At 37.2% G+C, this 14,415-nt stretch overlaps 1 protein-coding gene across 2 annotated transcripts; it reads right to left on the bottom strand.

The window, feature by feature from the left end:
* Positions 1–489: 489 nt before the first annotated feature.
* On the bottom strand, positions 490–11,620 carry PUR7 (purin 7). 2 transcript variants are annotated; one of them, XM_077356882.1, is made up of 12 exons: positions 11,154–11,616; positions 10,755–10,856; positions 9,697–9,826; positions 6,964–7,056; positions 6,755–6,843; positions 4,068–4,148; positions 3,816–3,905; positions 1,590–1,679; positions 1,325–1,375; positions 1,189–1,235; positions 998–1,055; positions 490–873 (listed from the first exon to the last, which is right to left on the bottom strand). In XM_077356882.1, exons 1-12 carry the CDS (start codon positions 11,427–11,429, stop codon positions 814–816), a joined length of 1,167 nt encoding a protein of 388 aa, XP_077212997.1. In that variant the 5' UTR covers positions 11,430–11,616; the 3' UTR covers positions 490–813. The 2 variants fall into 2 exon arrangements, with proteins under 2 accessions (XP_077212997.1, XP_077212998.1); XM_077356883.1 differs by lacking the exon at positions 4,068–4,148 and having other exon boundaries at positions 11,154–11,620.
* Between the last annotated feature and the right edge of the window lie 2,795 nt (positions 11,621–14,415).

Consider the following 14,415-nt stretch of genomic DNA (forward strand, 5'->3'; position numbering starts at 1 on the left):
GGTGCCACTCCATCAAAAACCAAAGCTGTTCACTCATGACTCATGAGCACTGTAGATAGGGCCTTCCCACAAAATCTTATCAATTGGCAATCCTAACCATTAATGCTGTTGGGTGTAAAACAAACAGCTTAAAAAAGCTTCAAAAATACAAAGACTGCCACAAATTGGAGACTAGGATTGTCCAACATAGGCGATTTTGTAAGGCCCAGCAATGAATAATGCGGATTACCAAACTACTGGCCCTGCCCCACTTATGCTCCCTCTTTCGAGGCAAATTTTACACCCACTTTATATCAGAAACGGAGCCTGAAAAACATACCTACTGCAAGTTCCTTGTGAGATTTTTATGTTACCTGGTTCATTGGTTCAATTGGTTTGGCTAGTTTGGAATGCTCTTGCACCAGCACCACCTATGGTTGTATTTAAGAAAACCATTCAAATCCATCTGAATCTCTAAATACATGGGAGGTGAAAAGTAAAAGATCAATAGAAGTAAAAGGTCAAAAAATATATATTATTAAGCAACCAATAGAAAGAACGACTACATAATGTTCAATGCAACAAAAAACTGGCTAATTTAATCCGAAGAAATATCACTATCTGATGCGGCTTACAAGTACAAATAAGATAAAGCACAAGTCTGTAAAACAATTCAATGTATGATAAGTTAATATTATAATGAGATTACTTTGCATTTTAGTCTGCCTTGAGCGTACGTCGCCTAGTGGATCCATGCTCAAGAGCAGAGAAGTTATCAGCAACTTTAATACTGAGAATATCCTGTATGGAGGGAAGAAACTCCCGTCGGTAAAATCAATGTAGCCTTGACAGTGCTTGGGAAACATTTCGAGATATCCGATCGTGTATCGGCTCCTGTACAGAAAACAAATGCTGAGTGATCGATACGTTCTTTTTTCTTTTCTTTTTTTGTGAATGGTAGTGATATAGATGTTCAAATTTAGTGATCAGCATGGAGAATTCTGTTCATTTCTACTACCTCAGTCCCCGGTATCTCAAATTTGTAGTTGGTGATTGTCTCAAACAGGAAAATGTATCTGCCATAGAAACACTCAAAACTATCAGCTCACTGCATGCAAATGGGCTAAATTAACGTCCTAACAGTTTCTCTTTTTTTTTGAATGATAAGTGATAACTATAATTCATTGTCATAAAGGCAGGTAGACATACCGCCAAGCAAGTTCAGAAACAAGTTCATCTGGAGCATCGGGAAGGACCTGCATATTTGACAGTGTGAGATCTTGATGTATGTCTTGCCCAGTATAACACTGAGAATAAATAATTAGAATAGGTAAATATGCCTTGCCTCATCTTCATAAGGATTACAATGATCTCTGAACCACAACCTCAAGAACTCCTAATAACAATTAATTTGTCCTGAGGGTCAGTAAATTGTTACTGACAAAATGGGACCGGCCTAAACTACATAAACATATTTCTTATGAAGAAAATAAAGAAATCATAAGAAAAAAAGAGGAATGTAGACAAAAAATTGTAATGTTCCCAGCATATTAACAGCAAATCATTAGCCAACCAACTTTTGCACATTTGATCACTGATACATTACCCACCTTATCAATATTTTCGGGCTCAAGACCATTGTGAAAGCGCTCCTCATAAGAATCAGCAATCCAATATCTGCTTGAATCAGGTGTATGCACCTAAAATATCACAACAAATATTAGCATTCACAAATCAACTCTAGATTGAAAGAAACTTTTTTTTTTTAAAGAAACTTCACCTCTTCATTTTTATGAATGAATGAAGTGCATTGGATATTAATAAAAATCAGGATAAAGCCACAAGCTTCAGATGCATTGGATACAATAATTAGTGATAAGTAAGAGCAAATATAGTTTAACTCACGAACACTTGGAGGTTAAGACTTATGTTCAAATACGTTTTTTTTCCTGAAATGATTAAGATATGAAACAACTCAAGACAATATAAGCATGAAGATTAAATGATGGGGATTCACTCCACAAATACCATAATAACAAGTTGAAAGTGTGAAAGAAATGCAACAATAACTAATATATGGATCTTATATTGAATTTCATAAAGATAATTTAAATGAGCATGCAAAGGTCATTAGATATAAATATGTATGGCTGAAAGCATGCTATTCCTCCTTGAGTGTAGGTAAGGATGACAATCCTTTTGTTAGAATCCTTGACCATGGGCTTTCGTGCTTCCAAGCATCACATACTCGGTTTCAGGCATAAGCTGTTAAAATCGTCCGTAATCCATACTTAAGGGTATTTTGGTCATTTAACATGCATTTTTAATGGCTCTGTTTGACATGTATAAATAGAATTGTATTATCCCTTTATTAAGTTAACGAAGAAAGAGTTTAGACCTCTCCATATGAAAACTCTCCATCTCTTCTCTCGAATCTTCATCTTATTTCAAGCTCAGATATTATACAAAAACATTCTTTAATTTTTTTTATCAATCAATAAATGAATAAATCTCCTATCGTAAAATCACATGCCCTCTAACCTCCAATCTGCATACTTATCACATATAAACACCAAAAGTAGTCTCACTCAGTTTTCTTTGGAACCAACAGACTTGGATGACTTTCCCAACTTCCGTAAATCCTCAGATACATTAAATCAACCATTGAGCAAAATCAGGTAAATGTCCAAGTCAAACAGTTTAATATTTAAGGTAATAGAGTAGACAATATTCCATATTGACCTTTTCTATTGAAATTTGAACACAGGAAAATAGGAAAAAAATTGGAACTGTAGTTCAAGTGTTTAACCCCAGGCAACCAGATTAGCACACTTAACCAATTACTCCAAGAAAAAACCAGCTCCATGACACCAATTCCTGTATGAACAGAGGAGAATACCGTGACCCTCTGCTAAGAATAAAGCCATTCGAGGCCCAGATTATCTCCGTGAATTTATCTGAAAACAGATTGAACCATAAGAATATGAACCTTGTGATAGGAAAAGAAACTACTGTAATACTTTAAACAAAGTGGATAAGCATGATTTTTTTAGGGAGCAGCGGAGATAAGTTATCTGCGCCACCCCGCAGAAACAGTTTCCCGATGCAATTTCAGCTTCAAAACGGAAGCGCGACATACTAATAAGGGCGTTTAGGGGCCCCTCTCGATGATTGTTGACTCAACATTGATTTCGTGCTTGAGTTGGAGGGCCAGCCTTCCCTCCATCCATCGAGTCAAGTAATTCGCTATCGGAAATTCTTCCACCACGTATCTCATGCCATGCTTCCTTTTTCTTTTCTCCGTGTGTGTGTGTGTGCGTGTAGAGAGAGAGAGAGAGAGAGAGAGAGAGAGAGAGAGAGAGAGAGAGAGAGAGAGAGAGAGAGAGAGAGGAATGCTAGACTCAAGGGCTCCCTTGCAAAAATAGGATGAAAGGGCGCCCCCATTGGTTGAATGTCACAGTAGTGCATTTATGATATGTAAAAGTCAAAGAACATTAATTGAACTGTTGTGACGTGCAACCAAAAGGGGTGCCCTTTCATCCAATTTTTGGAAGGGCACCCCTGAGTTTAGGCGTTTAGCATTCCTCACACACACACATTCCTCCCTCTCTCTCTCTCTCTCTCTCTCTCTCTCTCGCACACACTCACACACACATATCAATCAATAAGAATGAAGAAAGAATAAATTACAAAGATACCAATTAAGATGAGAAGCAAAACCAATCAGATCTTTATGGTACACTAAAAAATTGATAGGAAACTAAATGACATGGTACTCGAAATTAACATATGCAGCAATGATATCTAATCTCAATGACAACAAAGCGATACTCAACCTCATCTATTAAAAGAACTCTACCATCAGATCCTTTTCCAAACTCATACTTCGTGTCCACTAGTAACAGGCCATGATCCAAAGCCACACACTGCAATTAACAGGGCATGTCAAATGCTAGAGGCAGTAGCAAAAAAATTTCACACTATATTTATATGCTAATGATGCTAATATCATTCATGGATTCTCTCAACCATTAGATTTCAACAGTACATCAGCACAAATATTAGCAATAAGAGAGAAAGTTAGCCACCTGGCCATACTCAAATAAGCTTAAGGCTTTGCTACTTGCTTCATCATAATCAACTTGTGTCATAAGACCTCGTTCAATTATCTGGACATGACCAAGGTATTATATATGAGCAAACTAACACAATAATTAACCTCATATGCAAGAAAAAACAAGATTGAAAATAGAGCATCCATCATAAATTACTCCTCTATCTAACACATTTCTCTATGAATAAGTATTTGGCTAAGCCAAAATACATTATCAGAAATAAACCAATACATTACTGAAAGAAATAAAGAAACATATGTTCATTGGCAGCTATATCTCAAACCTAGCATAAAAAGTTAAATACATGTAAAGATGCAAATAAACAAGATTTATTTTTGAATTGCACCTCTATCAACATCATTGACACAAAAATAGCAATACAATTTATTCTTCTATCATTTCATAGTGGTGTGGAAGGTTTTTAGTGCTCCTAGATGAAAGCCCTTGGGTCCCCTTCCAAAGGGCCCTTCACCCTTAGATCAGTTGCATTATTGTATCATGGCTTTTCTTTATCATATCTGCCTTAGCAATACAAAAAATTCTTCTATCATTGCATAGTGGTGTGGAAGGTTTTTAGTGCTCCTAGATGAAAGCCCTTTGGGTCACCTTCCAAAGGGCTCTTTGCCCGTGGATCAGTTGCATTTATTGTTGTATCATAGCTTTTCTTTACCATATCTGCCTTAACTTGGAGCGAGTAACATAATCAAACAACAAAGAGCCAAAATTTAGACACAACATCTGAACTGCGAAAGCTCATAAACTCAACTCAACTCAACAAAGCCTTTTTACCAAACTAGTTGGGGTCGGCTAAATGAATCCTTTAGAAAAATTTCATGAAGAAGGTGAAAGGAATCTACCCGACTCTAATCCTAGCTCTAGTTGGGTTCGTCTACGTGGATCATTTTCTTCCATTCCATCCTATCCAAGGTCATGTTCTCTGTTATGTTCCTAGTTATCAAGTCTTTCCTCACTGTTTCTACCCAAGTTGTTTTCGGTCTGCCCCTACCTCTTTTGACTGCATCAACTTGGCACGAGTTGCCTCTTCTCACTAGAGCATCCAAAGGCCTAAGTTGGATATGTCCAAACCATCTTAAGCGGTGCTCTCTCATATGAAGCTAATATTGAAATTTGGTAGTATGTGTAGACAATCTTTAACAAAGTAATATGTAGAGAAGATAGAGGGAAGGAGAATTTCGCATTGATTTAAAAAGTTGTGCTCACCACATTGATTTAAAAGGTTATACTCGCCATACTTCTGTTTAGAGCGCCTATGTTTCGAGTAAGCAGCTATGTGCTCCCACTCATCTTCAAGCTTGAGTTCCCTAGGCACTGCATCAATAGTGCACTTTACACTTCTCATCAAGATGTTTCTGGAAGGTGGAAAACTCTTGTTCAAGGACTCATGGATCGCCAAAGTCCCTTTCTTGAAATTAAGTAATTCTAGTTCAACTGAAGTGCCTTTTAGAGATCCTGGAATGATGAAATATCTAGTATTTGAGACAAGACCTCATGAGTGAAGAGAGGAATTAATCTACAAAATAATTATTTCATCCTAGGTATGCCAAAAATCAAACTAGAGATTTTTCTCCCAGTACGAAGCTCCCATTACAATACCACCTATAAATTCATCTATTTGTTTATAGATTGTTCATATATTTTGGAGAAGGTAAAGTAAGACTATTAACATGGTAACAGATACAATGAGCCCTGGCCATAGGGAGGATACCTTCCATGACAGAAAGTTATCATTGGACAATGGACAATTCAATTTTTACTAGATGTTGAAGTAATGAAAAGGATGAACAGGAAGTAGATAAGAAAAAAATGGCGAGGATGACATGATAAAGACGAGAACAGATAGAAGAGAGAAGGAAAATTTGAGAAGCCTTACCTTTGAATCGTAGGGTTAGGAATTGATTAATTCTATATTTTTTTTTAATTTCGACAAAAGAATAATAGGGATATTAAGAAAATAAGGAAAGGGAAACAAGGAATGAATTTTATGAGATTTGTGAAGAAAAGGAAGAGAAATGGGTTAGAGAAACACGACCTCATGAATGGAGTGGTTAGGATTTTTAATATTTCAGATTTTTTAGAAAAATTGTAAAAAGCATTGTATCTTGGCTAAAACGAGACCAACTTTAGTGAGGGAAATGCTAAAATGCACCTGAGCCTTATCTGATATTAAGATCTGACTTAAGTTAGATAATGAGACTAACTTAAGTATGATCATTAAGAAACTTCAGGTACAATTAGAAACAACCAATAAATGCAACGAAAGAAAAAAGAGAGGGAGGTGTGGGGTCATGGTCCCAAGTGGTCGCAACATATAAGTGATGCATGAAAAACACTATTTTCTTATGAATAACGGACTTTATTAAAGAAAAGAACACATGATAGGTCAGTAACTAAGATGTGAAACAACTTGCCTCATTAATAAATTTATGGATGGAAGTGTTTGCACTCCCACCAACGATTGAAACAAATCCAAGGTTGCCAAGCAGAAAAAGAAATGATGCTTACAGTAATACAAACCATCATTTGCATACATTTGGTAATAAACCCTTTCATGATTTTATTACGACCTACAAACCAAATTGTTTGACTTTCAAACGGCAATGGACAATATAGGCAGCATGAAATAAATCAGATAAACAAACCTCATTCGGAGTTACAGGGACATCATGATCTAGAGCCTTAGTTGTTGGGGTGAGTATATTTGCAGGCAACTTTTGATTCTTTTTGAAACCTATAAGATATTCATAGACCATTATACAGTATATATAATAGATAACCAGATACAATAAAGAGTTATTGTATCCATTTCAAAAAAAATAAAGAGCTATTTTATGAGATTTGGAACCCATACCATCAGGGAGAATATTGCCACAATATTGTCTCACACCTTTGTTGTAAACTGTCCATAGTGAAGTATCAGTGCTTCCAGTCACGAAACCTCTGACTACAAATAAGAATCAAGTGTTAACTTCAATCATACAACATAAATAGTTACATGAATTTACATGATTTCGTTATGGGTAAATATTCTTATTTTATTCGAAAAAAGGTCCAATAAGATTCTTATTATATTTCTCCAAAATGACCAAAATATTTCCATTTCCATCCCCGCCGAAACGAAATTTACATGATTTCCTTTTACATCATTATTTCCCCAAAATTTTGAACGCAATTCGACCGAAATGGTCAAAACGACAAAAAAATGGAAAGATGTTATTATTTGAATTTTATTTCATTAATGCAAATAATGATATTTGGTAGGCGAAGTCATTGAACGGCACGGCAAAGTAACGGCCATAGGGGAGTCCGGCCATTGTACTTTCCTATACTTCTTTACATTGTACTTCTTTATTGACTTTACTGTTCTAGACATCCGCAGCAACGCATGTCACTAGGTGTTCGATGTGATTAAGCCATTATGGATGGTTTTGTCGCTTATGTGATGATTTCTAAGTATGTATTTGTGCTTATTCTAGCATTTTCCGAAGTTTCATCTTAAAATTTCATCATTGCACATGTTTTTTAAAAAGAATAAAAACTTTCATCATTTGCATATGTTTCCATCCATTTTCAGGATTTGACAAGATTTTTACTGAAATTTCCACCGAAACCGAAATGTTTCCATTTTTGTGACGATCGAAACCAAAACCAAAATTTAAAGCCTTGAAAGAAACAACAATTCAAACCTATGTTAGACAGCGAGGATCATGCACATGTATCCTCTAAATGTTATTGTTCCATATATTGTTTTGAAGGACTTTATAGATGTATCAGTTCCAATTAAGGGTGGCTCATTAACCTCCCACAATTCTTCTCTGGCTACTTGGAAAAACAATGGCAGAAAGAAGAAGAAGAAACAGGGCTGCTGCAGGCCATCTTGATCAACCATTCAAACCAATGTTAGAGAGAGGGAGGATAGTGATATTATTGTTCCATATATTGTTTTGCAGGACTTGATAGATGTATCAGTTCCAAATCAGGTGGCCCACTAGCCTCCCACAATTCTTCTCTGGCTACTTTGAAAACCAATGGCAGAAAGAAGAAGAAGATGAAGAAACAGGGCTGACCCAGGCGATGTTACCAATGGCAGAAAGAAGAAGAAGATGAAGAAACAGGGCTGACCCAGGCAATGTTCATCAACCATTCAAACCTATGTTAGACAGTGAGGATCATGCATAGGTATCAATTCCAACAGACGAATACTTGAGAACAACACCTTGAAGTGCAGTTATCGACCTATGATCCAAAGTGATGAGCCTTGAATTGAAGTGGACAAACCGTAATTGAACAAAGATTTGCATGCCCGATGAATTAAAGGGTCTTTGAATACATGAAGGTTGTGAATCACAATTTTTACAATCAGATGATGGAATTGAGACGCATAGTGCAAAATCTTGCCGGCAAACTTAGGAGACTTGGAACAAGGCCAATATTCAACCATTGATTCTCAGACGCCCACTACTAAGCCTACAACACAGGTTACACAGACACCCCATTACTCAACCTGCAATCTAACTCAAGTCCAGAAAGGACCCACTCGTAGGAGTTAAGTGAGTGCCACATTACCCAAATTACCAATCTAGGAAACTGGATCAATTCCAACAACAACTGACCAAGACGAATAATTGCAAACAACACCTAGATGTGCAAGTATAAATTAATGATCCATAATGGGGAGGTAGACAATGTGCCCTTTCATTATCAACAAAAGGAATTGTCAGAATATTGCCTCGTGACGTACTGTCAACAATTTGAAGTCAAAGATGGAACCACATCATCAACCATATAAGATAGCATGATTCAAAAAGGTGTGTGCGTGTGCGCGTGAGCGCGTGTGGGTGGTGGTGGGGGGGAGAGGGGTGAATGAGGGGTTCTAAGCATTGTTTGGTTGCTTTTTTATTGAAAATAATTACCAGGAAGAAGTTTTAAGTGATGTGGTGGGTATGGATGCTTGCCACGTATTATTGGGGAGTCCACGACTACATGATAGGGACTCTAACATGGGGGCAAAAGAAATGCATTCACACTGGAGGTATTTAATAGATTCATTACATTTAGGCCATGTTTGGATACCCACAAGATTTAGATTTGGATTTCTCACATTTGGCAGTTGCGATTTGGATCAGGATCAAATCCTTAAATTTCCAAATTAGCTACAACAGTGAACACACACATTTGGAAATCCATATTTGTGGCAAGTTCCCTCCCTTCCTCCCTCATTTTCAAATCTGATCTGCAGGACATTATTTGGAAATCCATATTTGTGGCAAGCTCCCCCTCCCTCGCGCGCGCGCAACATGAGCATGAAGATGATTGATGTATTTTGTATCCAAAACTCAAATCCAAATCCAAATACAAAAACATGAGATATCCAAAGTTCCAAACGTTAGTGCATTTAGGCTGCCAAAGTAGTTAGGGAAACCCAAAAGTTATTCAATCCCTGACTAAGTGTGGAAACCTTGATGTTAAAGTAATCTAGTAGACTATCCAACCAGACATAAAGTAATAGAAAAAGGCTTCAAAGGAAAATGGGAAATAAGAAACAATAAAGTTAATTTGCTAGATATAAATCAGAAGAACTTACCAACAAATTCAACTGGAAAAACTGAGCATTTCTGTGCAATTGTAACATTTTTATCAGGGGATGATATCACTGCGTTTGGAGCTATGTCTTTAGTCTTGTCAAACCACCATAGGCTTGTCTCATTAAGAACCTGAAAGTCAGCACACATAATCAAGAAAAAAGATATAGATAAGACTTATGTTGAAGAGAAAATCAACGGGCCACATTTATCTAGACGCCGGTCTTTACCAAACATACATGTCTCTTCGAATTGTCATCACAGGCTCAAAGAAATGTGGCACACTCCCAATTAACCACATTTGCAAATATGAACAAACGACTGGAAGAAAAGCATGTGAAAAAAGCCAAAAAACTTAATAATTTTATATTTGTTCTGTTATATAAATTCGCACATAGAATGAAACTTTAACGATGATATTGAAATTCCATCGCTGTTCATAAATTCAATCATTTTCATATCTCATCAGAACACAGCTCATTTCTCCACTGACTCGTCTAATAATGTTAAACAAGTGATGATAAACTTGTTTAGATCGATATAATTCAATAGATAATATATGATTTATTTATTTTTTTACCTTATCAATAAAACTTAAGGTGCCGACCTGGGTCCCAAGAAAAAAATCCAGGTTAAAAATATATATGATTTTCCTCTAAACAATCCAACAATGAAGGAAAAAAAAAACCAACAGCCAAAAAGGCCAGAATGAAAGAATGCAAGAGAAACGAGAGTAAAAAAAAGAGGCAAGGTTTTATGTCCTCCTCTTGTAACTTTTTTTCTTATCAATGAAATTTAAGGTGCCTCTAGCCCTCTAGGGTTAGTACATGAATTCCGGGTTAAAAAAAAAGGGGTTTTGCTAACAAGTGCCCTTCCGTTAAGGTGCATTGGAAACGTAATTTTACACATGTTTTGAGACTGTTACAAATGTTTTGAGATTTATTTTTTTTTAATCAAAACATGTGTTAAATTATGTTTCCAATGCATCTTAAAGAGTGCCCTAACCCTAAAAAAAAAAAAAAACAACAGGAGACTAGAAAAGAGGAGGGAGAGGTTGAACCTGGCCTTTGAATGGAATAGAAGCGAGAACCCTGTCAAAAGCACTCTGTCTATCGGTGGTGACCAGAACAAGATAATCCCCTGAATCATAAACATCTCTCACCTGCAAAACCACCATTGTTCTTCAAAATTAAAAATAGGGTTTTGCTAAGGAGCATTTAAATGGTCTTGGAAACAATAATTTACACATGTTTTGAGACTTTTTTTATCAAAAAAAAAGTGTAAAATGACGTTTTCAAGAGCATTTAAATGCTCTTAACAAATAAATAAACGGAGCTCATATTCACACTCCATAGATTTTCACATCCCCTAGTTTTTTACATCGGAATCGATCTGTTTATATTAAAGAGAGGTTTGAACAAGGGGATGCGAATATCAAGTTGAAAGAGAAGAAAAATACCTTGCCTCTGGTTTTGGATTTGAGGGAGGGAACGGTGAGATCGAGGTGTGTTTCGGAAAGACAGTTGGAGAGCGATTTACTAACGGCGCGATGGACTTCTTCTCTGTGATGGCTGACGTGGAGAGATGGATGTTTTTGGGTGGATACAATGATGGTGACAAGGTTTTTCATGGGTCTTCTGGTAGGATTTGAAGAAGGAAATGAAGGGAGAAAGGGGGTTTTGTTGAGGGTTTTAGGAGGGTTTAAGGTGGTGCTGAATGTTGGAGCAGATGCCATATTTTCAACAGGAATGAGCTACTGGGTTTTGGGTTTGGGGGATTGCCTTGTCTTAAAAGGGCAATGGTGATGATTCTCTTGGCATAGGTGCATGCACCAAAATTGTGAGGATCTTGAGAAAAGATTGTCCAAAACTGATTTTTGAACACAAAATCAGAAGTTTCGGGTCCCAGACTGATTATTGGATTCGAAAGGAAAATCAATTTTGATTTTGAGACCAATAATCAGTTTTGGACTCACAATCAGTTCTCAAAATCCAAAAGCCCTATTCGTTTGAGATTGTGACAACCGATTGTGAGCTCCGAACCAATTATTAACAGACTCAAATTTAAATGTAATTTGAAGTCGGATAATAGGTTTTAGGCTCACAGTAGGTTGTCACATTCTCAAAAGAACAAGACCAAAACAAATAAGGTGGTGGTATAAGGGGCAGGGGCAGAGCTACATGTAGCATAAGGGGGACAGCTGCCCCTTTTGGGTTGGGCCAAACTCCTTAATAAGCTCAACTCAATTGGGCCCAGCCTTATGTAGAACCTGCCCCCGTTATGTATAAATCCTGGCTCCGCCACTGATAAGGGGATTCTCTGAACGTCATATGATTGCTCAAGGGGTTGCAAATTTACCCCTGGAGATTTGATCGACTTTTTTATAAGATGCAAAAATTGGGTGGGATCTTGTTCTATTGTCTTTCAGCACATTCGTCAATCTAACAATGGAATGGTAGATAGCCTTGCTAGAGAAGGAGTCTATGTGGTAGCTCTGACACTATTTGACTCACTTCCGCCTTGATTCCTTGCCTTCTTTTTCTTGTTAGTCTTTTTTTGCTTTGTTTTTTGTTTCCCTGTATTCTGACCATCTCAGTCATTCCCTATTGCAATAAAATTGGCTCCTATTAAAAAATACCCAAAACAAATAAGGCTGTTTGATTTTGAGTCCAAAACTTGATTAATGGACTCAATATTAATGCCCTATTTGTTTTGGATTTTGAGAACTAATTCTAAATCCAAAATTGATTATTGGACTCAAATTGGTTTTGAACTCACAATAGTTCTTAAAATTCAAAATAAACTAGGTTAAATGTAAGTGTGGGTAGTAGGTAGGGCTCCAGTGGCGCTTTATTGACGCTTTTTTAGGACTTCGCATGATTTTATCATCGCAATGAGTAATTGGAGCACTATTTTTTTCATATTAGATCTGGATTGTTGGATCTAGATTGAATTGGACCGGTCAAGTGGATAGACCGAATGATTCGGTTGGATTGGGCTTTGAGTTCGAGCCGTACGATCAGCCCAGCAGGCCCAATGTGTTCCAACAACTAGTGTGGCAACTTGTTGGATCGCGTCCCATCCTCGCAACGATCAAGAGCCCAAAGGGTGTGATCCACACCGTGGATGATTGATCTAGCGCTTACGGGGTTGGAGGGAGGTTTTACTCAAGCCAAGGGTCACTTCAGGATTGATCTAGATCGTAGAATCGCGGATGAGCGCGATCTAACGGCCAAAATCAAACCTGCTCTAAAGAGATGCCCTGTAGGAATGCAAATCAAACAGAAAAGGTAGCCAATTACTCTATAAATAGTGCAGAATTTTCCCATTCATTATAGAATACGAAATTCACAAGTGGGGACTCTGGTTCACAAAATTCCTAAGCAATTACACTCTTGAAAAGCTTTTATAAACAATTGTTTACAATATTCATTCAAGCATATTGTTTTATATAGAAACGTAGTAACTTGTATCTCAAATACTTGTTCCTTCCAAAGGTGGTTCTTGGGTTTCTTTCCGCCTAGTGCGGAGTGTCAACAACCATTTTGGTGTAGGCTACACCGGGCTTCATTGTATCTTGGAGGCAAATTCGTGGTACCCCTTGCGTACTTACTGGTGGGGGCGAATACTGTTTTAAGGAAAGCGACATCGCGCCTTGAATCATCTCTTCCCTTCTCTTTTTTCACACCATCTCCGCCAACTTCCAACACAGATTCTCCAACAATGCTCATATAAAGCAATCAGAGATAATCATGGCGAGAGATAAAAATGTGATAAGGAAAAGATAATCCTAATCCAAACTACTCGCCTAATCTAGCTACTCACCTCATCTAAAACCTAATCAATTCAAAGGTGATATCTGATCTACTCTAACTAGGCTTTCTATCTCCATGGTGAAAGCACACTGAATGCTCTTAGATGCAGATCACAGGGAACATATGAGCGTACGGCTTTTAAAATATGGATTGAATAATGTGAGTATAGTGTAAAAAACAATAAATAAATATATAATATTATAAAGAGTAGTAAATGATGATCTTATTTTTTTTATGGGTAAGCTGGGGTTTAGCGGAAAGATGATGTGATAGTTGTAAAGAGATTGAGAGAGAAACTCTTTATTTTTCCTCCTTTTGTTCAAGAAAGTTAGAGGAGAATGAGAAGTCTAATGACATAATTTAGATTTTGTGTGCTGTTGCTTGCCTTTGCCGTTTGAGGGGTGATAACTTAAGTTATACAACATTGGGATTTCCTAGGCAATTTGGTGGACAGCCATTTCCCGGCCACCTTAGATGAATTATATGACTTAGACAAAATTTGCAAAAAAGTGTGCCTGTGTTGTTACTCTCACCTGCAAAGGTTGCCCACTGAATGGCTTTCCACGAAATTGCCTAGAAAATCCCTACAACATATTTAGAAAGTTCTATACTATTGTCACAACAAAAAAAAATATATATTTAAATTTATCAGCTTCCATATTTAAATGCAAAAAAAATAAAAATGAAATGATATATTTACCCCCCTTTTCTTCCCTAGGCCACACACTTAGTGGCTAGAGATGCAACTTGGGTCGGGCGCAACCCGAACCCGATGGATTCAACCCGATCTAGCTTGAGTTGGGTTGGCATTTCCGCAGGTTGGGTTGGGAAAAGACAACCCGATCTTATTCCAGGTTGGGTTAGTGTTGAGGCCTTGGGTAACCCCACATGAACCCGACCTCACCC

The sequence above is a fragment of the Tasmannia lanceolata genome, unplaced genomic scaffold (assembly GCF_043159265.1).
Source record: "Tasmannia lanceolata isolate RefF3 unplaced genomic scaffold, GAP_Taslan_0.1 ptg000016l, whole genome shotgun sequence".
NCBI classification, from domain to species: Eukaryota; Viridiplantae; Streptophyta; class Magnoliopsida; order Canellales; family Winteraceae; genus Tasmannia; species Tasmannia lanceolata.

Bases quoted from the DNA above. Each gene is read 5' to 3' on its own strand.
- PUR7 (XM_077356882.1), bottom strand. From the start codon at position 11,429: ATGGCATCTGCTCCAACATTCAGCACCACCTTAAACCCTCCTAAAACC. The intron at 1,236-1,324 runs GCAAGGCATATT...TCAAATATGCAG, and splicing joins GTAATCCTTATGAAGATGAG to GTCCTTCCCGATGCTCCAGA. The intron at 1,056-1,188 runs GTATGTCTACCT...TTTCTATGGCAG, and splicing joins GTTTCTGAACTTGCTTGGCG to ATACATTTTCCTGTTTGAGA.